The 27,334-nt window shown below is 39.8% G+C and overlaps 1 protein-coding gene across 8 annotated transcripts in view; it reads right to left on the reverse strand.

The window, feature by feature from the left end:
• Positions 1-14,181, reverse strand: part of HMCN1 (hemicentin 1) — a 191,877-nt gene extending 177,696 nt beyond the window's left edge. For all 8 annotated transcript variants that reach the window (XR_003992472.1, XR_003992473.1, XM_030493507.1 and 5 more), the window contains exon 1: positions 13,785-14,181. Coding sequence is in view for 6 of the 8 variants with exons in the window: in XM_030493507.1 (XP_030349367.1) it covers positions 13,785-14,052 (268 nt within the window). In the remaining 2 variants the exon portion in view is untranslated. The remainder of the gene's footprint in view (positions 1-13,784) is intronic.
• Positions 14,182-27,334: the final 13,153 nt, after the last annotated feature.

Here is a 27,334-nt window from a genome sequence, read left to right on the forward strand (position 1 = left end):
CAGACAAACTCTAGAAAAGAACTCCCATGCAGGGCCAATATGAAAAGTGAGAATGATACAAGTCCTTGCTACCACTCTCATTCATGCATAGGCAAGCATCAGCCATCAGACACACTGAAAGCAGCAAGGGAAAGATTTCTCCATCATCTCCTACATAAACCTCTTTGTGGCTAACACAGCACTTCTTTCAGAGCAAGAATATATTGCCTTTAGCACCAACACACTTCATCACCAGGATCCAGTCTGCATATGCAAAACATACTCCGGACTGCCAAGAAATCTTGAGATAAAGGAAGGGAGCACTGAAAAGGGACACTGAACCTCTCAGAGAAACGTGTCAATGGAAAATTTGAGGAAGGGATGGGCTGAAGGCAGAGATGAAAAAGATAAAAAGATGTGGGAGTTTGAAAGATTAGGAAAGAGAGGAAAAGAAGGAGTAAACATTTCAGGGAAAAGAAGTGATTTGTGGGTTTGTGGCTAACACAGAAGTTTGTGACTCAGGATCAAGTCAGATGAATTCTCTCTGCTTTGATTTAGGTTATGTAGAATTTAAAAGGGGAAGACACGACCAAAACAAAAACAAACAAAAAAAAAAAAAAAACAACCAACAAAACACCAACCCAAAACCACATACAGATACAAAAAGAAACCGTGAAGATGTAGACTTTTAGGTAATATGCTGTTAAATCAGGAGGCAACAATCCTGGACAAGCTCCACTGCCTAAGCACCATATTATATTCTTCAAATGCTGTAGGAAAGTAGGCAAAACATTATACCAACCAGTGCATGCCATGTGTCACTTCAGCAGTCTAACAGAGGCGATGTTTGGCTTTGCCCTTGCCACTTGCTGGGGGCTAGCAGTGTTTATCATACCCAATCTCTGGTGAAAGACAGTGTTTAGCACAGTGATGATGCAGATCTCTAATTAAAACCACACTACTATTGGGTTGGTGCTGTACAAGCTAAGTAACACCAAATGGAAAAGAAGTGCCATAGAGTCATTTGCCCAAAGATTGGCAGCAATCAGTCTCTTCTAGCTGGGTGCTCCAGCTACTGCTCTTTTGCCTAAAATCATGTGCTTGCCTAACCATTTCACTTATTCACAATCTATAAAAACCTAGCTCCGACACAGTAGCTATAAAGACACAACCTCTTGAGGATTTTACAAAACAGAAATATAAATTAATATGGGGGCATAAAGGAAACCACAGTATTCCTAGCTGTTCTAAGGCAGAGAACTTCATTTTTCCTGCACAACTTTCCTCTTCTTCTCTTCCTCAATAAATTATAAGTGCAAAAGCATACTAGTTCAGTGAACTAACTAAGACCTCACTAACTAAACAAAAAGCTCTGTCCTTTGGAAAACAGACTCGGACATACCATTGTACAGCTTAAGAGAACTCAGGAAATGTTTCAGTGATATTCAGCATCCCCAGAGACACTTCACTTCAGCTCATGAAAATACACTGGTGTCCAAAGCATGAAAATTACAATGGCTTCCTGCTTACACCTCCCTACCTCCCCCAGGCTATGAATGTAATTTAAACAAGATGGCAGGAATCCAGCAGTAACCTATAGCCATAGATTAGAGCTGCTATCCTGAGCAAACAGACCCTACATTTAGCTGGGACTATAGCAACACAAGACATTCCTTCATTTTCACTTAACTATGCAAACCCACCCCCACTCACTCCACTTCAACAAGGTTTTTCCATTCTGAAAACTGGGAGCCCATTCTGCCTTTGGTTACATCTGGTTACATCTCATTGCAGAAAAAGCTCTACTGGTTGTAATTTATCCTGTAGTTCTAAAGTCTATGTTGGGATTTTGGCTCTACTGTATATCAGGCTACATGAAACTATCTTTTAAAGTTGTCGTCATGTTTTGTAGTCCTATGACTGGGAAAAAAAAACAGCAGAGGAAGGAAGCATTACAGCTCCCATGAAAACACTGAAGCACTGAAATACAGAGATAAAGTTTACTCCCTCAATTGCAATTCTGCACAGGCTCTGCACCATGAAGGGACCAGCTGTCTTCTGTAATAGCTGGCTCATGAAGACACCTCAAAAGAATAATTTAAAATTCTCTCTGCACAGTGCTCATACATCCAAGTTTATTTTGGGAGTCCCACTATGTTATACACAGGCTTTGAACACTTATATACTCGATTCATTGTACCTAATATCACACACTAACTGTTGTATTACCAAGAGCATATGGTAAGGAAGCCACTATTCCAGAGTGAACAGATGAGACTGCTAATAGGGATATATTACTGAAAACAAATTCAACACTTTCAATTATATTTCATTGCATGTGATATGTGCAGCTTGTTGGCCTGGTGTCTGGGAATATGTCATTTCAAATATGCATCTATTTTACCAGTAATGTCTTGCAGACTGATATCTGTGGCTAAGTATATTTTAGGAAAAGGGCTACAACTTGAGCAGAGTTTGAAAATTGCACACACTGACTCTGTAAAGAGGTGTACCAAAGAATATCAAGATGGAAGGGCACATGGGATACAGAACAAAAAGTTAACATATCTTTATAAATACACACAGTCTGTTTACATTTGTAATACACATTAACAGTGTGCATCAGGGTCCCCATTTGTGGCTTCTCCCCACAATGACTATCAGCCTCTTAGCTGCTAGTATTACTCCCTTTGCTTACACAGAATGGTCTCTGCTGAATACCCAATGTTCAAACTCTACTGACAATCTGCAGTAAGGGCAAATGAGGAGTAAGACATTCTGATTAGCCACATCATTAGGCATCAACCAACACCCTTGGCAAAGCAGACTTGCAGGAATGCCTCAGTTTATGCTAGAGCTGCCTGCACAGGCTGCCACTGAGCATTACCCAGTTTTAGCTCAAAATGCCCTACCAGGGAAAGGTTCTTCAGCTAGCCTGAAGGTCTGGTATCAGATCAGAACCAGGGAAGACATCACAGTGTGGACACCGTCTATTACCCCAGTGATCTAGTCTCATGTGAGCACCCAGTATTTGTATGGCAGGATGAAAACCAGTATGAATCAAACCTCAGGGGCTATTATTTGGACAGTCAGCTCCAGAGTAGGAAATAGTGAGAAAGCCTCTCACTTTATTTTATACCTCCTATTTTCAGGGCTTCAGCTGAACTAACTTTTGTTCCCTCTGCAGCCAGCAAAACCAAATGAGACATCCAAAGAGTACTTAGAGATTCACAAGCAATGAATTGCTTCACAAAGGTGACAGTTTCTTTTTGTCAATTACAGAAGGAACCTTTGAGTGTCTAGACTCTCAGCAAAGGTTCGTCAGTTAAGTGCTTGATGGATGGGATTAATCCTGTCCTCAGTGTCATGGCTTTACGTACCTTGACATGATCCCATTTAAGTACTTCAGGAACATGAAGTCATTGTGCTTCTCCTCTGGCAAGAAACAGGGAAAAGCTCAGTTCACATCTACAGTTACCAAAGAATAGGTTGCACACGTTCTTAAAAAGGCAGCAAGAGAAGTTTAATCATAGACCACAAGGGGGTATGCGTGACCTAAACCACTCTGATCCTGCTTAAAAATGTAACATTGCAAACTATCCCTATACAAAATGCAAATCTTGGACCCAGAGTTCACCCAACAACTTCATAGCACGAATTCACAATAGGCAGAACTGAAGCATCTCATAAATCAGATCTGAGAGCAACACATCTAAAACACGAAATCCTAAACACTGACAGTAGTTATAAAAAATTAATTATATTCAACAATGTATTAAAGGGGTAAAACACATTCTCACCGGCAGTAGTAAGAAAATGAAGCAGCTAGCCCAGAACACATTTCATTAAATCTATCCTATTTCTTCTAACAAAACACATCAAGGCATGGCAAGCCAATCAAGTCACACCATCAGTCTCTTTCAACAGAGAAATTGTTTTGCCATTTGCAAACTGAAAAACTTATGTTCTCAATATTTTCTCTGATGTATGCATCGACTTCAAAACCAAAGCCCACAGCATATGCCAAAAATCAAATCATTGATTGGAAAATATATACTAACTGGCATCTGAGGGCTTTCACTGTCTAAAGGATTCCTCCTGTCATTCTTTAGGCCACATTCAAAATTTATTAACTAAATTAAATATCTGTTCCTTTTCCATACTCCTTCATCCAGCTTATCCAGATCCTCAACTGACTGAATTGAATGCCCACTATTATGAATTCCAAGCAGCCTCCAATACACAAAAAACAACTTGTAAACCACAAGTCAGAAAAAGACTACAAAGACACATACTTCAGGTCCATGCAGCAGAATAGAAATAGCTCCAAGGTTCCTAGTAAGTTGATATGGCAGGACAAAGAATGTCCCAGGTGCATGGCAAAGTACCAACCCAATATAAACTCTTTTTGATCACCGCTGGTTAAGAAAAGTTTAAACATAATTTGTACCAGCAAATGGACTCCCATCACTCCATGTACCCCTATAAAGGACAAGTATTGTTTACCCTTTTGCAGTTAACATGTGGCTCAGCTCTGTATCACATAGTATGGAGCTTTCAAAAGGCATATGAACACGCACTCAGCAAGGATTAAGGATCAGAGTTTCACTTTCAGCAGCTTTCAGTTTGTGTGTTTGTTGGGCGTTTTCCTCTTCATTATGCTCCAAGAACTCAGGCTCCTCTCTTCAGTAAAGGCGTTCACTGTTAACTCCACATCACAGAAGGCATTATTTTTCATGATCTTCTAGCATTGCCAATTTAAAAGAACAAGGTTGTCATTTCAAAAGGTAGATATTCTTTGGTTATCCTCCTTGTCAACTTCCCTCTGTACATTTCACTGACGATTCATCTTACAATGAACATTATTGCCTCAGCTAAAGTGAGATAAAGATGTATACAATATTTATGCCTCCTTATTAATTTAATAACTGTTTTCTCCAGATGAAAAAGAGACAATATATCAATCTCGGGGACAGCCTTAGTCATGGCTTAAAAGCTATTGAGGATTTGCATCACATATCTTCTTTTCATAAATCACTAGAGATTTGATTTGTGGACACTTAAACCAATGCAGTAGATGCATACATCATCAGAAAATTATCTTTTCTTGACATACCATAGAGCTCCCATCAAGACTTGTGTCCAACATGGCCTACCGTTATATGATTAATGCCATGGGTAGTACTAACTTGGCTTCTATATATGACTGTGTGGAAAAAAAGCTACTGTAACTTTTGAGAAATAAATTTGAAGTGGGCGAAAAAGGGGAGGAGAATGGGGGCAGTCAGAAGACTATGAATTCAGTTCTTACACCATTGTTACCTTCTCCCTATTGCTCCCAGGTATCAGACATTGCTACCTTAGGTAAGAGTATCATTTCCTAATTTATAAGAAGGAGAAAGCAGAGTCCTCAGCTGCCCGGGCAGGCAGAGAATACAGCTTGCACAGATCCTCCTTCCACACTGTGTTTCAGAGGGATTAAACCATACTCATTTCTGGGGTAATTCAGGACATAATAAGATATGCCACACAGCCATTTTTTATCTGGGACAAAGCATCACTGTTTCAGTTTAACTGGCACCAGCTTGATCGCTTTCTAATCTGGTTCAGTATTGTGTGATATTTACTTTGAGATCAATCAGCAAATAGTTAAAGTAGCAGAAATAGGGCAGCAACCTCTAATGGGAAGGCAGAGACAAATCTCTTTGTACAGAACAGCAGCAGCTGAAAGACCAACCAGAGCTTCATTCTGTCACTGTGTGGATTTGTGCTGCTCTTCAAATATGTATTTTGTGATGTATGCCTACGCTTCTATACCCATGTCCCCAAGGACAGTGACCAGCGGTTTCTCAATGAGTTCAGTTCCCTGCAGATGATCTAAAGGCACAATTGTATCTGGAGTAGAGATTACAGAACCTACACACCACCCTTCCCTTCTCAGCAAGCTGTGTGATCCTCTGAAGTCCACATTTTGCTATCTACTAGTAGCAAGCGATATGAAGGAAAACCTACTATTCTGGGAAGTGAAAGTTATTCAGGATGGATAATAGTAAAGTTTCTAAGACAACTGACAGAAAGCTCTCCCATTAAAAAATGCTTTATTCAGGAGTGAATTAAAAACTCTGTGAAAATATTTGCTACACTGTTGCATACCTAATGTTTGAGTTGGCAATGACACTGTAATAGTGACTGCTATTTGTGACACAATGTGTCAAGTATCCTCTATGCAAACTCCAGAAGCTATGGAGAACAGGCAGACACGGCTCAACAGCAAGCCTCATTTGCTGAACAACCTCAGTAATAATTACTGGGACAGAATAACATTGGGATGCATTACTAATGAGCTACAGAGCTGTTCATGTAATTGTCACCACTTGGAGCTGGGGATAGCAAAGCAAAATAGAACAAGTAGCTTCTGTGTAAGTTCAGCAGGCAACAGTTTCAAATGGAACATGAAAAACAAATCATAATGCAAAGCAGAAGAGAATGACAGATTTGAGGCATTATCACTTTTTTCCTAAAGGAAATTACAATTGCCATTGTATCTTCAAGTAAAAACAGGGATAAAAATCCTTTCCCTTGCAAAAAAATTCAAGAATCCGAGGGGAAATTTACTGTTGTGCATACTTTCAAGGCTGGAGAGACAGAGTTAAGACAGTAGATAAAAGTTTTAAGTGATATTCTAGTAGGTTTTAGGATGATGTCACAACATTTTGACTGTTTCACAGATTTTGGAACTTCTGGTACTGGCAATACTATCTTCTGTAATCTAGATAACAGCTATTTTTAGAGGAACCCCAAACAAAACCCTCCAGAGAAGGTTCCATTAAGGATGACTACAAGTTTTCAAAATACTCATTTCACATACAGTCAGTATGGTTTCCACAGAAGTCTCAGAAATAGAAAACATCTGTAAGTGCTTTAGACTTTACCCTTATCAACTTGGACTTGTTTGCTATTGTATAGTCACAGTATTGGTGACTGTCATTCAACTGACCACAGTAACAATAAAACTTTGTAGCAAAACCAACAATATAGAAGCAGAATTTAGGCTTTAAGGAAATGGAGTATTTCCTGCCAAAAATGTCAATGGTAAAACAACAAGTAATAGTGACACTTCAACAGTTATGGCACAAAATAGCAGATTTAACGATTATTACGCCCAGTTCTGGTTGTCTTCAGAGATACCAAGACAGCACTGAACAGTTATAAATTTATATTGCATCTCCTAAAACATGAAAGAAAAACTCACAACTTGGACATGATTCATTATTGCTGTCACTATATAGCTAAGGAATTCCAAAATAAACCAACTCCATCCCCAATCTCCTCCCCCCAGAAAATACCAACTTACATAACTTGACTTTTTCAGATAGAATATTCTGAAACTTCTGAGGCCAAAGAACACTAGTCTTGAAAGATCAACCATGATAACTTTAACCTGATATTCTGGACGCATCAGTAGAGCTACTGCACCAGAACAGGGAGATCAGGTTTATTAAGTTAGCACATTTCCACCACCACCCCATGCACACACCTCAGATTTTGGGAATAATATGAAACCCACTCAAATATGAAACTCTCAAAATAAAAGGACTTCTTGAATTAAATGGAGGGAATAAATTTCTTTGCCTCTGACCTTACTTTTGCCAAGCAGAGTGGAGGCAACACTTCTCTTTGGTTCCTATAAAAACTATGGGATTTTGATACGTACCCAGTGTTTGCAAAACAGTTGGCTACAGGAACTTCATTGGCAAGCAGTTTATTCCTCCTTACCAACTTTATAATTTTTCTAATTTTAAGTTCAAATATTAGACAGCTTTAAAACAATTTTACCTATTGATAATGGTAAGAAGACCCACTGATTGTGGGCAGAAAGAGCTATTACCCAAAGACAAGCAGACCTACCTAGAATCCAGCAAGTCCTCAATTTTTGATGGGCAGAGATTCCCAATTCATCTCACTATGTAGTTTGCAGAATGCAACAGACTGACATGAGGTCTGTGCAGAACACATACACAGCAGCAACCCACTGAGTCTTTCTCTTTATAAAGCAAAGGATACATTGTAAAATACTGGTAACATCTCTCCCCCACCACTTCTCTAATCTCTCCAGTTCCATCACAGCGCTCTCAAAGCCTGATTAAAACCCACTATATTACACCCACACAATACTGAACATCACCCACCAAGTACTAAAGAAGTTTATACCACACCACAACCTAGCTGATAACAAACCAACCTCAAATAAGTGCTATTACTTACCCCAAAATGCAATGACATCAGCAGGTCTACATGACCCCCAGAACAAGAACTACAAGGGAAAGACACACCACAGAAGCTCCTAGACTTTTCTCATGCTGCCCCCATTCCTTGTACAAACGCCACTTGTGGAGTGGACAAACTCAGATGCCAGTACAAAATACCACATTTCCCTTAAACTTATCATCCCTGCTTTGAAAACTACTGCCACACAGTTTCTCTATAGACATGTTCCTGTTCTTTGGTAAAACTAATACCAAGTCTTGAAGAATTTCTTCCCCCACCCAAAGCAAGCAGAGGGAATCCTGAAGACAATGACCACCTTCTTCAGGCTACACCAAAAGGAACATTTAACTTTTCTGAACGGGAAAAGGTTTTAGACAACTCATTAATTGAGTTGTCTAAACATTCAGCCTTTGCCTGATAAGTTTAGTAGACAACCATGAATCCGAGAATAAAGCCTGAGGCTAAAGATCTCAAGTGACAGAAGAATGCCAAAGGCCAAGTGCAGGGCATCATGTTGGAGAACAGCTATCAGAAAAGTCTGATTTAAGAAATCTGCTGGGCAGTGAAAAGGCAGTGATACTGATTACTTGTAGATACGGAAAGACAAACTGATGGCTCATATTGGGAAGGCTGGCCATGCAGCCACTGCAGTTGAATTTCAGGGAGAATTTCAGCTGAGCAGGAGTGGAAGTTTTAATGCTACCCTCAGAGGACAATTTTATTCTTCTTCACTCACAAGTGAGTATTTCAAGGCAGAAGTTAACATGTAGGGGAAAGCTTTACTTCTCCATTTCTGCACACAGTTTTCTATCTCCCTTTACTATCCATTTGTATAACCACAATTCTTTTTATGTCAGGAAGTATGAAAATTTTTAATTCCAAGAACAGCCTAATTTTAATTTCATATGTTCTTCCTCTGGAAAAAGCATTATTTCTTCTTCATTATACCTGCTAAAAACCAACTATCAAACCTGCAAAAAGCAAAGTTCTCAGACCTTTCATATGACCTTCTGAACTTGTTCCAAACTACTATGCGACCCAGCAGCCTAACTGTTGTTATGGATACAGCATTGCAAGTCTACTAAATAAAGGAGACCCCAGGTTATAAAGACCGCAGTTTATAAAGTTAAACATAATTATGTGTCTTTACTCCACAATATTACCAGAGCTTTACTCTCAAAACCAGGAGTGAGATCAAGCAATAATAAATTAAAAAAAATGAATAAAATATTTCTACTTCTACACATTTACTCTGTGATCCTAGATGATGATTAAAGTTCAGTACTGCTTTCCCATCTGAACAAAGCAGTATTAACATTTTCCCTTTTCTCACATAAGCAGTATGTTGCCTATCTGTTTTGTAAGGAAAAGGGTTAGGAGATGCTCATATCAGGTTTTGTAGACATACGGAGTATTAACAGGCAAACACCACCCTGTGCACTGGGAAGTCTAGAGATAATATATTACCTTCATTTTTCTTGTAATTAATTACTGGAGCTTGGTCTGTAAAATAGTCATTCACACTAAAGACATGCTCGATTAAATCATGCAAAGTCAGTTATTACTGGTACAACTCCATTAGTTTTACAGAAAAATACTAGGGATGAATTTGTCCTCTTTGGCTTATTTTCCTTTCCAAAATTCCTTAATGGAATGGGGAGGGGGGAAGAAAAAAAGAAAAGCTGGCCACAGATGTTAAATAAAGACATTCCAAGTCCAATCCCGTTTCCACAGGATACAATGGAAGTTAGTAGGAGATCAGGATCCACAACACGCAACTACAAAAGCATTTGCTGATCTTAAGCTTCAGCTTCAATTCAAAATTTTCCTGTGCCAACTCTTCTTAATTTGGGACATTTTTTTTCCCTTCCAGTTTTCCCATTGAACACAAGTCTGGCAAAAGATTTCTTTGTCAACAGTGCTTTTCACTATCTACAAAACTTCCGTGGTCATGTTTAGGCATTGAAAAAACACAATAAAAAATTCCTGTCATCTGTTAAAGCGTTGCACATGCTTCCGCATGAAGTGGAATCCAAAACAAAAGGCTGTTTCAAAATGGAGATCTCGGCATACCACTAGATGGTACAGCAGTATCAGAGTGTGAAACTCATTATAACTTTTTTTGTGTAGGCTGCAATTCTATGCCAAAAACCTCTGGTTTGGTGCTAAATATACTTGTTAATTATTACTCTTACCAAAATACCATAGCAATAGGCATAACACTACATTTAAATCTACCATCAAAGACCATGATATGTTGGTATATCATAATGCAGCATCAATATGCAGCACTTTGGTAACAATGCAGTCCAGTAGAATAGTAGACTATAGGAGGATTTTTAAATAACTTAAATTATTTTTAATTCAGTTGTACCTTGTGATGTCAATTACCCTTCCAAGACAAATTCTTGGACGGTTTTGTTGAATACATGGTTCTGTTGAATTCACTCTCCTTGTCAACAACTCTTTCTTCATGGTGCTTAAAAAGCACTTGAGCTGTTTCACTAACCAGTACAAACCAAGCAGTATTGCAAAATGAATGGCTGGGGCACTGTTCAGCATACTCTGTGCAACATAGATTAGGAAAGCAGTGGAGTTAAAAGCCAAATCCACACCAATGTTAAATTGTAATTACCTATCAATAAAAGGTCATATCTGGATCAGGACAGCTTTACACAAGAAGAAGGTCCTCGGATCTGAGATCCAACTATATGTTGCACTCCTTGTAAAGCCTGATTTGCCTCATGGGGCACAGTACCTCACAAAAACATTAAGAAAATTTGTCTGTGGGGCATCTATATATAACGCTCTTTTCTGAAGAAAAATGATCAGTTCAGCAAATAACCATACAACTTGGGGTGTGGCGGGGTGTGGGTGTGAGGAAACCAAACAACAACAAACTATGATTTCATGCTCATCAATTTAGTAGAGCAATTTTCAGAAAGAACACCACCAGGCAAATTAAATGGACATTATGAAATATAAGCCAAACAATATTTTTTATTAGAATTTTGAGACTAAATAAAGATGTTACAGAAATGGTCACAACAGTATTTCTAGGATTTTCTTTTCAAGCATGTAGGCTTGGTCATCATCAGATGCAAGATACCAGATTACCAGCAGTCTGAACTGCTACATCCATAAAAGTAAAGACACTTTAGTGTGTCCTTCTAACTCTAAGGAGGACATAGAGAGAAATAGTTTTCAGAATCTAAGACAAAGTTTGAAGTTTAAATTATACATTCTCTGCTTTCAAACACCTTCATGACCTCATAAGTTATCCATTGTGCTAAAAAGTAAGGCCCCCTCTGGCTGTGCAGGGAAGTTGGACTTCCATATAGAGACATGTAACAGGATACACCAATATATGTTTGCCAGCAGTTCTTTGTTGTATAGGTCAGCTCTCTGCAGGTTTAAGATTCAGTTATTCTAGTGAATGAAATCTAACATTTGCCAAAGAAAGGGATCTCCTGTGGAAAGAGAGGGAATGGGGGAGGAGGCAAGGAAGCAAGAAGTCTGAAGGCAAAAAATGTGAATCAAGTAGAGGAAAGTAGCAGTGGATTTGCTGCTAGTGAGGTATGCACAGAGCAAGCAGGTGGTGGTACAGAAAAGCATGATTAAAGGAATTGGCCTGTAACAAAAGCAAGGATCCTGGAGAGCCCAAGAGGGTCAAAAAGATGGGAGAAAACTAATTAAATTGAGAAAACATGAAGAAGAAAAACTGAATGAGGAAGAGAAGACATGTGGGATGAGAAAGAAAAAAGTGGCTAGTGAAACAAAGGGTTTGAAAGTGGCCTGTGATGAAACCTAAGCACTGGAACTATCTATGATACAAAAGCTGGAACTTCTTTCTACTGGCGATGCACAAGAAAAAGGACCATCCAGAGAAACCTGCAAACTAGAAGTGCACCACTTAAGATCATCTTCTTGCTTTCATGGTTGGTATAGATAACTAAGCCCTCTGAAATAAAGAGGTCTATCAGTTCTTACAGTGAATCACATTGTGAGCAGAAAGGGAAGATGTATAAAGCGTGATTATGGAGAAAATAACACCAAAACACTCCCAAACCAACATGTTGATTTTCTGACTCATCCAGGGAGAAAGAATTCCAAGGAGAACTCTCAACTTGATTTTCCAAAAAGATATAAGGAGTTCTAAGCTCTGCACTTCACTAAAATCTCTTCCTTCTTGCTTACTTCTGTGGCATGATGCTTTTTAAGTCCCATATATGTTTGTTCCATAAACACCAAAGGTGAAAACAATAAGGTACATAAACAGACCCTTTTGTGACACTCGGATACCACAGTGATAGATTCTTTGGGGGGGAAGGTGGGGAAAAAAGAAGAAAAGAAAACATATACAAGCTTGCAGATTGAAAAAGCTGCAAAATTTGCAAAGACAAGTTTTTCTCTAATTTTCTAAGCATTTTGTTTAAGGTATTTATAACAATAGCAAACATATTTTGTAAGCAGAAGTACTATGACTAAGGGAAAAAGAAAGATGTATCTGTTTTCATATGATGACATCCCTGCAAAAATGGAATTCTTAAGAACTAACTTCCGGAATATCATATTCTGAGATATCCCATGGAAACTAGAACCAGAAAGGTAATTTTCAAGGGGTTTTTCCCCCAACAGTTGACTTTTTAAATTTTTTTATTTTAAGGAGGTTTTACTGGACAGCACAGCATGCACTATCCATGCCTAGGGCATTCTGTTCATATTTCCTCTTCAAGTCACCAGAATATATTTGACAAGGAAAGAGGAAGAAAGCCAGAGAAAAGGGATAAGAAGGGAATAGAAAACAGATGCTGAAAGAGAGGAACACACAATGTACAGCAGAAAGAAGGAAGAAAAAAAAAAAAAACCACCCCCCCAAAAAACCCACTAAAATGAGAGAAAGAAGTAAGAACCCAAACTGAAAAACACAACTATGTAAATCATTTCAGTGCAAGTTTCTGAATGTAAACATGGGACAAGATTGGAGGAAAAGTACGACTGTATTATGTATGTGTGTTCCCATAGAATAGCATTGAAAAAAACAGCTTCATTACTAGTATACATGTTCTCTACTAAGAGAGATGGTCACTGAAGCTGCTTCAGCTCATATTAGAATTATTATGTGGCATATTTGGTCCCCTAAACTACTCTTTGGTGCGTACAGTGCGCCTAGAGTCCACTGCAGTTTACCCTGAAGGCTTTTGGAAGGTCTGCTGGTATTTGCCTACAAGGAGACAGGGTGGGGGTGCAAAAAATGTTACTCGCTCCTGGCAAGTTAACCAAAGAGGGCAGCGGAGACCCGTGTGGCAAGCACGGCTAAGATGCGACAAAAATACTTACCCTTCCCTAGAAGCGCAGGAAACCCAGCCTTCCATATAGGCCAGCCCTTAGCAGGACCTTCGCTCTTCCGCTGTCCTCCGTGGACTCCCCGGCTGCCCATCTCGCCTCCAGCCCACCTTCGTTCTTCGAGAGACGGCGACGGAACCCCCTCTCCCCTGCCCGGATCCCGCCCGGACCCTCCAGGGAGACATCCCTACCTGGATCGTGAAAAGGCACCAACGCGAAGTTGTAAAGCGGTCTCTTGGGTCTTTTTAACGACGTCTCAAGGATCTTGGATGCCCCCTCTATAACTTGTACCAGGTCGTCGTACATGGAGCCGGTCACATCAAACACGAACGCCAGGGTGGAGGCTCCCTCCGGCACCGCCTCGCCACCGAGCTCGGGCGCAGCGTGGGGGCACAAGGCGAGCAGCAGCACCGCACCCAGACCCGCTTCCCACGCTCCGCTGCTCCCGCGGAAAGCCATTTTCTCGGGCAGCCTGCGCAGCTCCCCCGGCGGCTGAGAAAGACACTCGAACGCGCCGCCCGGAGGAACGCGGAGACCGGCGCCCACCGCCCGCCAGCTCCCCTCAGCACGGAGGGCAGGAAGCGCCGCAGCTTTTGTCTGCGCGCGGCTGCCGCTCTGCTCCGCCTTTCCTATCGGGCAGGGCTGGGGCAGCGCCGCCCCGAGGGAGAAGGCTGAACCCCGGCCATGCCGCGGGGTGCGGGAGCTACTGCCGGCACGGCTAGGGCTGTCGCCTCCGGAGCCCGGCTGCGGACTGAGGCGGTGCCCGCCCCGGCCCCGCCTATCGCGGCCCGTCGCGGCCCCTGCCCTCACCTTAGGGCCCGCTTCCTCGGCGGCTGGTAGGGGGCCGCGCTTGGGCCGGTGCCGCCCCTCGTACCTGGCCGCCGGCTGCCTCTCCGCTCCGCTCTGCTCCGCCCATCACGGACAGGGGTCTGTGCCCGCACCTGGCGGGGGAGGTGAGGATGGCGGTGCTGACTTGAGGTCGTCCCTAAGGAGGACAGCGGAGCGTATTTATTGTTTTATTATTACAAACGCGTGATACGAGACTGAAATCGATCCTACGGGTGCTGTTGCCCTGGTTCTCCTCTCGCTTCGGTTACAGTTCCACAACTACTACCTGAAACCCAGAGGCTGGACATCCCGAGGCCCCTTCCTCCCTGTTTCTTCAGTTCCTATGAACATATTCTTACAGTGACTAATAAACTGGGTAGTAAAGAGTGTGATCAGGACCGACGCTCCAGGCACCGGCAGTCTCTGGTGTAAGAAAAGACTGGACAGCAAAGTAAAGAAAGTGGTCAGAGTGGTGTTTTAACCATTCAGGTGACGGTAAAGATTAAAGTCTATACATTTCAGAGTTCCTTAGTTGTTTAAGGATGCAGCTACGTCCCCGCAGGCACCTTTTGAAAATCCAATCTTAGGTGACTGACCCAACGCCACACGGAAGGACTCGGGGAGAGCCGGGAGCCGAATCCACGTTGCTCCAGCTCACCTCAGTGCTACTGTCACAAGCCTCTCTTCCCATCGGCTGCATCATGCGCTGCAGGGAGCAAGGGGGCATCGTTTTAAACACCAAGTAGGAGGGAAATCGTATCCTTTGTTTTCAGTGGGATGAGCGACGTGGATGAGGCGCAGAGTTTGATGCAGCCCAGAAGGGTAGACCATGAAGCAGAATTTGCCTCATTAGTTTCTCTCCTTACTTTACTAATCCTAAAATTGGTGCTAAAACTGTGTGCTATTGTGACTGGAAAATTAATCATGTAGAAACAGTGCTTATTCTAATCAAGTTATAAGCCTGGAATTGAATTATAAAAAACAGATGTTTACATTCTTTCTCCCCTTCAGCACTGATGTCATAAGGAAGCACATAACCGGAGCTGTGCAAAGCATTCGCAATAAAAACCCCAAACCATGGAAAACTTGCCTCATCTGTAACTTTGCTAGAAGAAAACTCGGACCAGGTTTGTCAAAAATATTCGCAAATCTTATAAGTAGAGATGCTTTCAAGCTCTAAAATAGGCATATGTATTTTGAACACCCTAGAGACTGGCAACCCTTGGATTTAAGGATTTCCTTCAGTCCTTTATGAGATGGATTCCTGTTACATTTTTCCTCACAAAGAAAGCCATCATGTTCTTTCTGTCTTAAATTACTTCTTGTTTAGATGTAAACAAGCTAGAACAAACCTAGTGCCTCTATGAAAAACTAACCTTCTTGGACACATACTGCTGCATCTCCGAAAAAAGAAACATGTCATTTAACATGGGTTTTAAGGTACAATATAAAGAAAAATCTTTATTTCATGACAGTGGAAATTGATATTTATTTTGGTTGCCTAACACTTTCCACTATAAAATATCCTTGAAGCCTGGAAGATCTAACACTATTATTCACAGCAGGCCTTCAAAATTTGCAGGAAGAAAGCCCTGTAGCAAGATTTTTTATTCCTTCCCCAATGAAATTATTTTCATAGTTTGCCAAAGAATCATCTATTAAAAAAAAAAAAAAAATAAAATCACAAGTTCCTTCTAATATGCTCTACAGTACAGTTTTGACTGCATGCCAGAATAATAACTAAGTACAAACACTCTGAGGTCAGGCCCATGCCACTGTCAAAGCACACTGTGGCAGAAACACCTGGAGATTATCAGGATGGGGGGCTGGAGTCAGGGAGGAGGGGAACCAGGCCAGTATATGCCAGTGGGGAGAGGTCCCCCACTTCCCCACAGACATCGCTTTGCCACAGTAGGCTATCACCTTCATGGTTTCCAACAGTTTCAGCGCCTCTTTTGTATGCACAGATACTACAGTTGTATTTGACACTTACTTCCTAATTTTGAGCATTTCTAGCTTAACCTTATGACAGAAAGTTCAGCTTCAGCCGGCAACTAACTACTACGCAGCCTCTTGGCTCCTTCTCTGGTGGGATGGAGAAGAGAATCAGAAAAAAATAAAGAATAAAAAAAGGGAAAACTTATGGGTTGAGATACAAACAGTTTAATAATTAAAATAAAATATGTCAATAAGAGTAATACCAATAATAGGAAATAAAAAGAGAGGAATAAAACTCAACAAAAACAATTGTTGCACAATACAGCTGCTCACCACCCACTGAACAATCCTCTCCCCAGCCTGTCCCCAAGCAGCTATCAGTCCCTTCTGGGTGACTTCCCCCAGTTGATATACTGGGCATGACATGCCATGGTATGGAATACCCCTTTGGCTAGTTTGGGACAGGTATTCTGTCTCTGCTCCACCCCAGCTTCTTGTGCCCCTCCTCACTGGTAGAGCATGAGAGGCTGAAAAGTCCTTGAATAGGGTAAGCACTACTTAGTAACAACTAAAATTTTGGTGTGTTATCAACATTATTCTCACCCTAAATCCAAAACATAGCACTGTACCATCCGCTAAGAAGAAAATTATCTCAGCTGAAACCAGGACACCTTGATGTTCTTTTCATGGCTATTTTGGGGTTGAAATTTGACATTTTGTTTATGTAATTTGGTAGCACAGAAGAATTCAGCAGATGTGGACTTGTCTAATTCCTTCCACCACACTCATATACTGCCACTCTGATTGTGAGCAAAGTCTTACCCATCTGGCCTGGGTCACCTTTAAAGGTCTCTTCCAATCCAAACTATTCTATGATTATATGTTTATCCTGGATAGTTGTAAACAATTAGATAAGGTGAAGTAAAGAGTTAAGTAATTTAACTTCTTTCTTCCTAGCTTGTTTCAGATATAAAAAGCATATAATCTTTATGCTGTGGGGAAAACATACTGGTTTAGAAGACTGGGAAGGAAATAAAGTACTTTTCGCTGTTTGGGCTTGTGTGTGAATCTGCTGCATTTTGTAATTTGCAGCTAAAAAGTACTACTATTCAGTGGCTCCTAATGAAGAAAGAGCTGCCAATTTCATTCTTGCACATAGTAAACAAGCATCCACTTCAAAACCTGAAGTTTCCATCTGAAGGAGAATATCGAAATGATTGTTTTTAAAGCTGATGCTACTCTCTAATTACAGAGCAAGCTGCTGATACCAAAACAGATTCTCATCCTGGGATCCCATGGACCACTCTCAGCAGGCTGCATCTACCAGAGCTCTTTCTCACGACACCTCTTTTCTGGTCAGCAAGTTCTGCACGTATACCAGATACTCTGAACTCTTTTGTCACAGACATTTAACAATATTTTTTTCCACTGGAACTCTGTACACATTTAAAGCTTTTATTCCCAATCCTTCTCAAAGTCCCTTCACCCCTTTTTTCTTTTCTTGTTTGAACTTGATTAATTGTCGTAGAAAAGGAGGGAATTGTTGCCATTTGTTTTGGGTATCTGGCTTTGCCTCTCTCTGTGAGAAGTATACGCATTGTTTAGTAAGATCTCTCCAGTTCACAGATAGAGTGTTTTCTTAGCCAGTCTTTAGCCCTCTCTTTGTATTTTGTATATATAGACAATCTAGTCCTTCATTTGAGAGGTACAACTTTGTATTTGTCAAAGCCATCCACTACTCCAAAATTGAAAATAATGTTTGGCTCTCAAATTCTGTGCTTTGAAGTAGCGTGCAGGCAGAACCACTGTTTTGGGGAATGATAGGGTTAAAATGCCATCCTAGGAGAGGAATGCTACAACAGAAATTAACAGGTATGCTGAGGAGCCTGAAACCGGGTAAAGCAGCTCACTAGAGCTGCTACTAACAGATCTACAAGGAAAGATAATCAAGTGGCAGAAAAGAGAAGGGACTGATAGATTAATCTTTGGTTAGATGTGGCAAAATCTTCACATTCATCTAAGAAGACCATGAAAAGACGAGCGCTACTTTTGGGGGGAGCTTTTGTCACATAAATGCTGTTATATGATGAGAGTTCAAACTTTGAAGTGGTAAGTAAACACTGACCTTTTTCCAACCAGTGACTTCTATTTTTCAGCTGTGCAGCTGGTCTCACATTTTGACAGTATGCTTTTAGTACTCTCTGTGACCAAGGCATTTTTCTTGATACAGCTAGAAGCTGTTCTGCAGACAGAACGAGATAGCCTTTATACCAAATAATCTCATAGTGTTTTAGTCACAGTAGATACACATCTTCCTTCTTTGCTAACAATGCAAAATGTATGATTTAATATAAAATGGCATGTATGTAACTTTTGTTTGACTTCTGGCTTCTGAATCTTCAGAGGAGTCATGTTTTGTAAGTTTTCTCCAAAATCCACATGACTAGAAACCACCTGTTTAAGTGGTGTTTGTTTAAGAAAACAAACCCTGGGTTTCCAACATGATCACCTCTCTGTAGGAATTGATGCTTTCAATAGATAATCCAGATTCTGAAGAACTGCAAGTTTCTGATCTTCATTTTTCCAAAAGGTTTATTTAAATCTGAAATAAAGCTATGGGCTATATTCCCTACTCCCACCCTTCAGCAAAAAGAGATAAGCTGGAAACAGAATTTTATTTTGAACTGTCCACACCTATAATGTCTGGCTGAATTCTGGCCATCCTGTATTTTATGGTTACTACTTCCTTTTTAAACTCAAGTCTGCTTCATGAGCCCAGTAATGTTAGAATTTTTTATGGATTCAACAATTAACATTGAATTATTATTATTGGATTCAACAATTAATGTTTACAGTAAAATCAGAGCAGACAGGTGAACACTAGCACTTCTATGTGTTCTGCAAACATTTCTAGACGACAGACAGCTTTTAACGGAAAAGTTTGTAAAAATAAGACATTTTTAAGATGCATGTTTTACATTGTAGAGAACCTAGAAGTCCCACAGAGATAATCTTTTGCCATTTTCAATCTTCTTTCTATGCTCCATGGAAGTTTGCTTAAATATAAATGTTAGTTTGATTCACAGTTCAACACATTTCAAAAATCACATAATAGTGAAGAAGAACAAGCAGTAAGTAGCTGTAGCAACTGGAGTAGTTTGTTTAATAAACCATGTGCCTGAGCCAAGAGACCATTTCACCCTGCTACAGCACTGAATCATCTCTCATCTGCAAGATGAAATCACTTTGGTTTTGGTTATAAAACATTTGTTTTATAAAACAGGTCATCCTGTGATCATGACATAGAAGTAAAAGTCAGGGGCCAAAAGTTTTATTTCTGGCTTAGAAGCAGACTTGCTGCCTTTATTAATACAGTTATGCTTCAAGACCAGGACCAAGTTACGAACTGCTCTGCTTATTTGGGAGAAAAAAAAACCAAAACAAAAAAACCCCATAAGAGTAGATAAAATGATGGATGAAAAAAGAGAATAATCAAAAGTATGGGGCCTGTACCTACTGGACAAAGCAGTCTTGATCTTTATCAATCTTTATTCTCTGCGCTATAGCCTAAGCACTCTTTAGCACAAACACATTTATAAGCAACATGTCCTTACAAAATCTTTAGGCTCCTTAACTTTAAGCTTTGTAGTTCCCCTCATACTAATGAGGAATGAAAGCAGAGAAGGACTAAAAGACTTGCTGAAAGTCACATAGGAAATCTGTAGCAGAAATAGTGAGGAACACAGACCTAAATTTCACCTCACTTAAGATAACTTTTCTCCTTTCTCTGTACCTTGCAATTCTTTGGCTCTAAAAGGGGATTATGCATTTCTTTCTGCCTTAAATGTTTGTAGGGAGGGAAATACCAGCAAAATAAGAACACTTGTTATTTTATGTAGAGATAGCCTTGAAAGGAAAAATATTCTATATTTCAGTAACACTTTTCCATTGGAAAGTTTCGTAAGTTTTCCTAGTCTCTTTGAAAATGTTTTATAGCTTAGTTTCCACCAACAACTAAACTTTTCCTTATTATTTGCAAGATGTTTTGTTGTCATTCTCTTGACTAAGATCCCATACTCACAATCACTTTGGGTTTTTAATTGCAGTCCAAGTGTTGCCAATTTTAGAAATATCTACACCGTGTCTGAACAGCTACTAAGGAATATACTTCTTTTTAATCTCTATCAGATTAAAGATTATCAGATTAAACCCCTATCATTTCAAAATATTAAGTGACTAATGAGAAAGCTAATGTATTTCCTTATGAAAACAATGGGAGTAGTATCATACAATGAAAGCGAAAAAAGAACCATATCTTAAAGGTCATTTTTCAAGATAAACTCCATGAAGATCAATAAATCTTATACTTGAATTTTTTTATTTCTTCAACAAGAAATACATGCTAATCATTCATAATTATGAACTATTTGTACCCAGTCATGTTGTCACCTTACTTGTGGTTGTATATTAAATATGGTGCATGAGGCAGCGTGGGCTTCATCACACCTAAAATGTAAATATCTCCACATACAGCCTAAGCACTGTAAACTCCTTTTCCAGTCCATAGAGATCAGGTCAATATAATGAATGGCAGCTAGACCTTAATTTATTGTTAATAAGGAGTCAGAGGTGACCAGTTCAGATAGAGACACTTACGCAGCAGGCAACTACATCTAGCCTATGGGTGATGAATGCCACCCATACAGTAACAGTTCTATGCCACTGTGTGTGTCCATCCTGTTTTACTTAGAGATCTCTTCACTTCTGAGTTTTAATCTAAACTTTTGATACAGGATTTTATGAAGGATTTCAGTATTGTTGCCTGAAGGTCCTTTTTAAAATAACTTTTCCAAGACTTTTCCAAGTTAGGTTTCCAGAAAGTGGTAGTAGATTGTTTCATAGCAACAAGAAGAGAAAACAGAGACTAGCACAAGAGAGGTATGTAACATAATACAGTAGAGATCTCCTGTATCAATGAGATGAATCACCAAGTCACCCATTTGATTTCTCCAAGAAATGCCCATGTATGTACACTAAACTGCATTCATGAACTTTTCATCAAATTACATTTATAGAGAACTAGATGTTTAGATGTAACAAAATAGATAAGTTAATGTTACAACACATTACTCCTTTCTCCATTTGCAAAACTCCTGCAGCACTGTTCTAACGTATTCTTAAAATTTTGCCTTTGGCAATGACTTCATTCTCAAGAATATCAACATATTCTATTGGTCAAATAAGGATTTCTAATACAGTTTACAAACAATTAGGTATCCTTGCTGCATTACGAAAATAACCCTCAAGTTTAGGTTGAGCTTCAAGAACACTATCTCCCTCTACTGGTAAATTAGAATGAAATGTTTTGACAAGAGGTTAGAAAAAGTGTGCATTTTTACTCTTACTAAGGGTAGGGGATATAACACCAAATTATTTTTCACAGTTAGGGCTGACAACAATCGTCAAATATCAGCAGAATGTAACAGAAACACACACACACATACACCATCCTTATATCCAAATGTCTTGTACATAACATTTACACAAATCTCTTCTACAGGGAAGTTTTTCTGGAACGTAAGTTTAGTTGCACAGAGAGAGTCTAGTAACATGGGAATTCAAAAAGCAATTGTACTGGTTATATTTTGAAAAAAAAAAAGATATTTAGAGCATATTTTTACAAAGCTGGCCCAATGATACATTGGTTTAATTAATTGACCAGAGAAAAATCTAGCATTTGTTAGTATATTTGTATAATCTTATTAATATTTTTTAATTATTTACAACAGAATCTTGAACATCTACAGAACTTCCATCACATTACAGCCTATAACATGCAAACAGCAACTTTCAGTGTGAAGAACTATTCTCAATTATACTATAAGCAAGTCATACACGCTGAAGAAGAACCTTAGATTAGATATTTGATGCCGTTCTAACAGAATTAGTCTAGCAGTATAGCTCTTCAATCTCTTATCTTGCAGCCAAGCAGCAATATTTCCTGGCTGACAATCAGAATAAATTCCCCAAAGAAGAGGAAATTACTTCAGGTATCACAATCCTCTGTTACAAAAGTCAGCTGCATTGCTACTTTGGTCCACAGGCTTAAGCTTATTTTGGAGTCAATGATAGATACTCAAATAATAGATAACATCAGAAAGCATCCCATTCCTTTCATACCAGGAGCTATCCTCTGGAATGCAGTTGGCGGATTAAAGCCCATGAGCTTAATTACTGCACCTCATGCCTTGGAATGAACTCTTTCATTTTTAATTTCTCGGGAGGAGTTAGTTAGGGTACAGTATTGTATTAATACTTCATGACAGAAAGGCCTAGATCTTTCTGGCAGAAGTGCCCTAGAGCTGTATTCTAACAAAGCAGTAGTAAGAGAGATCTAGACTTCCTTGATCATAAATCATGAAATAAAACTACTCCCTTAAACAACAAATGCATTCAGGTGTTTGTGCCATTCACATAACAAAGAAGAAAATAGGAAAACAAATGTTTACTTCTCCAGAATATATGCTTTGCTTCTTTTAAGCCTGACAGATATTCATTTTGTTTTAAAAAAAAGCAAGTCCGAATTCCTGGCATCTGTCTATACAAGCTAAGGCTATGATGAAAACTACATGGCACTTCTCCCACTACCTATCCTCATTACCCCATGAAAGTGTTACAAGAATTAACTCACAGTTCCAATCTCAATTTTTTTTTTTTTTTTTTTTTTTTGGTAGACTTGGCTGATTTAAATATTTCTCATGTTATTAAATATCCTCCTATAAATTTCTTCAGCAAGACAGCATTAAATATCTTCAGGCACATGAAGTGTGTTTTCCTGGCATTTGAAGAAACCAGGGTCACCCAATTTAGATGATGATCATTTCTGAGTGATTTTTTTATAGTCTGCAATTTCAGTTTTTACATGTAAGGCCAGAAAGACAAAAGCATCCTTTTAAATCCTGCCAGGCTGTAAGTTAGCACCTCACTGGTAGCTACCAAGTATAACTTCCCAAGAACTCTAGGTAGTGGAGAGCTAGTTTTACTACCAAAATGGATTATATTCTCCACAGTCACACTCTTTTTGGCATAATGGAGGTGTTCTTAAAACTTCAAAGTTTTCACTTGGTTTTTTTCATTATTGTCTGATGCTCCTTTTACGGGGAAACAGGAGACTTCTGCCAGGCATACAATTTTCTAGGATTAAAGGTATGAGTTAAATAAGAATGGACTTGAGCTTTTTTTCATAATAAGGATAAAAAGATTTTCATAGGGAAGGAGGATAAAAAAGGCTTCCCCTTACAACATGCAGTTGTTATATGCATGCACACATTACATACAAACATGGCCAGGCTAATTCATTGTTTGTCATCAAGTTACCTGGCAGTTTCCATTACAACCCTGTTTTCAGGCCTCCGCTTTTTTTTGTTAGAGTCATGATCTGGTCTGAAATTTTCCAGGTAAAATGCTTGCTTTGAGGTAATTTTGTTGTTGTTCAACCAGAACAACGAAGGTGTTTCCAAGAGCGCTCACTGCCCCAGATAGGACCATCTGTACCCTTTCCTGAATGGATTTTAAAAGTAGACTTCTGCAGAGCACAATGTGGGGAGCCAAATGGTGCCTGAAGTCTGAATTACCAGTACCAGGACCTCTGCATCCAAGATGGAAAGAATACAGACTTCTGAGTCAGCACAAGTGGATTGATACCACTCTGATCATGTCTGCTGTTTGGTTGCAGGGTAGCCCCAGACAAGAACCCAACCCATGCTCCAGAATAGGACTCAGATCAGTGCTGGGTGAGGTGCTCAGCCTGGAGCTAACACCATCATCCAGAATATAGCAGTACATCTGGGCACACAGCCCTTGATCCTGACCTTCTTGAATCAGCTGAGAAGTCTTAGCAAGTCTTAGTCAGGTCCCTGTTATTAGGAACTGGGATTTCACTTTGTTGAAAATTGAATTGCTTTAGTCAGACTAAAAACTTTAAATTTTATATGTCCTACAATGCTCTGTATTCGCTATCAGTCAAGCACTTCAGTCCCTCCCCCTGGACAGACACAAAAACATGTCTTACCACTCAGAATTGTGGCTCAGATTTTCTTTTATTTGGGCTCTATGAGAAGCAGGAGAAATGTCTGCTTCAACAAAAAAAGCCAGAGTGACATCCAGTCCTCCAGCTATAAAAGCTGGAGACCATGAGCCACAGGTCTTCCTGCATACAACACTTTCTGGCATGCATCATTTCATACTCTTGATACCTCCTGTGCAACAAATACCACACAGCATCTTTACTGCGGTGCTATGATGCATATGAACAACTATCCTTATCAGATCAATGCTATTTCAGCATTCAAGTATCCTTTAAAGCATATATTTTGATGAATTAAGGATCAGATTGTATTATTTAGTAGTCACCTACTAGTCTACCACTCTGGAGAGAAACTTTTTCCTCCATACACAACTGTAGAAGAATTTAGTGTTCATGACACATAGCTGTTTAAACAGGGAAGGATAGAAAAAAAAAGGAATGATATCATGTACTGTGTTTAGTGACTAAATTTGTAATTGTAAAAGCTGTTAATACGAGAAAGGCTTTTTTGTTGTTGTTGTTGGTTTGGTTTTTCTTATGATTCCAGAGATAAGGATGCTCAGACTGTGAGTCTATTAGTTGATTAGAGTGACTATAGAAAGTACTCAGGGAGGAAGGATGTGATATTTCCTGAGTAAAAGCTAAACCAATGGACCTGGTTTGCCATACGAAGCTCTAGATGAATGAAAAAGAGTTACTTGTCAAATTCCACATTTGGTTTATACCCATACCTACTCATTAAGATGCTGTGACATGTAGAAGCCAGACTTCTCTGTGCAGCTCAGAGCTGTCAGGCAGCTCTTCCTTCCATTCCTCCTGCTCTCTGCATGCTTCTCAGCTCCTGCATCTCATCAGAACTGAACTCCAGTCCTGGTACCCTTAAAAAGCTCTGTTCATATAAAATTTCCAGACTAACTAAAAACAGGAGTTATCTGAGAAGTTATAAATCAATTTATGTTGGCAATATTTCAAGTTCATTTTCTAAGACTCAAGAAAACCGAATTGTTTGCATAAATGCCCACAGCTGCAGCTGGTCTACACAGCCCTTGCAGGCTTTTCAGCTTTACCTTACAAAATACATACTGAAGCCAACAAACTTGTCTGCAACTTTAGTGAGTGTAAAATGAGGTCCGATATGGCCCTCATGAGGTTGATGCAGCATGGCAAAAACCTCCATGTACGAGCAATGTAGTGGTTAAAGCCAGATATAAGCAGCAACAGTAATTTTCCTGTGGTCACTGAATCCCTGGGCCGCTGTCAAAACACAGCAGTGGTTGCTGTCACTAGTTCAAGATCTCAGTTTAAAATGAGATTTGCCAGTGCCGTGTCACAGGCCAAACATCTCTTAGAAAATCTAACTTGCAAGAAAGAAACTTGGTTTAAAGCCAAACCACAGTGGCATGTGAGACAAGCAAGCTCAGTAGAGCATCAAGTGACGCTTTGGTCATTGCCTGTGGTTTGTCTCTGGTCCAAAAGAGTTAGCTACATATTTTCCTTTCCTTACTTTGCATAACTTGATGACAAGCCCCTTGTGAAGAACCCCAGCAGATCTTTATAAGTTTACATCTTGAATAACTAACATTAGCTGGGCCAGGAGAACTAATTGTTCCTGCAATTACATCTGCTGGCCTATACACAAAAAAAGAGTTTCTGAGTTTCTGCAAGAAAACTATCGTGGCTATGCTTAAGACGACAAATTCCTATTTAAATGTTCCAGTCTTGCCGTGTGGTTATCTGCTCCAGTTAGATTTACCTCCTGTGTTCAAGTTCTTGCATCTAAGAGTCTAAAAGCAAAAGGCTGTTATGTAGAAAGGCATCAGAAATAATGTTGATTACAGTTAAATATGAACTGTAACTCATACTGGCTCGAACTGAAGCTCACTAAGATTGATGGGCTTTTTCATTTTCAGCCAACTTTGGATCAGACCATTGTTTTTCATACAGGCAATGTGATCTTACCCAGAACAAGCTGCTACTTCAGTATGAGAGACTGCATGAGAGGCTACACAACAGACTTGAAGTAGTCTCATAAACTTCCTCATTTCTCATCTTTATGCATTTAATATTCATTATGAGATTTTATGAATCCACTGATTAGGATGCTACGTATGTTTTCATGTATAATTCAGAAGATGTGGGGACTAGATTAGTAGGACTGCTGCTTAAGTCTGTAGGTACACTGTCAAAGCTCTGTCTGACTTTCAGCCTCTGTTCGCGCCCACTAATAAACATGATCATTTTCATGAGTTTTAGAATCCAGTCAGTAAAATATATAGATACCTCCCTTTTCCAAAACTGGAAAACTAGTAAAAGTTGAGGGAAAGTCCTGCTGAGGGAAGATACGCTGGGAAAATATGCTAAGATACATGGAAAATAAGGGAGTGATTGGTGACAGCCAACATGGCTTCTCTAAGGGCAAATTGTGCCTGACAAATTTGGTGGCTGTCTATGATGGGGCTATGGTGTTGGTGAGTAACGGAAGAGTGATTGACATCATCTACCTGGACTTGTGCAAGGCATTTGGCACTGTCCTGCATGACATCCTTGTCTCTAAATTGGAGACGCATGGATTTGACAAATGGATCACTTGGTGGATAAGGAATTGGCAGGATGGTAGCACTCCAAGAGTTGTGGTCAGCAACATGATGTCTAAGTGGAGACCAGTGACAAGTGACATTCCTCAGGGATGCGATATTAGGAGCGATGCTGTTCGACATCTTTGTCAGTGACATGGACAGTGAGATTAAGCGTGCCCTCAGCAAGTTTTCTGGCAACACGAAGCTATGTGGTGTGTTCAACATGCTGGAGGGAAAGGATGCCACACAGAGAGACCTTGACAAGCTTGAGAGCTGGACCCATGCAAATCTCATGAAAATCAACAAGGCCAAG

This window comes from Strigops habroptila, chromosome 8 (genome assembly GCF_004027225.2).
Source record: "Strigops habroptila isolate Jane chromosome 8, bStrHab1.2.pri, whole genome shotgun sequence".
Classification (NCBI taxonomy): Eukaryota; Metazoa; Chordata; class Aves; order Psittaciformes; family Psittacidae; genus Strigops; species Strigops habroptila.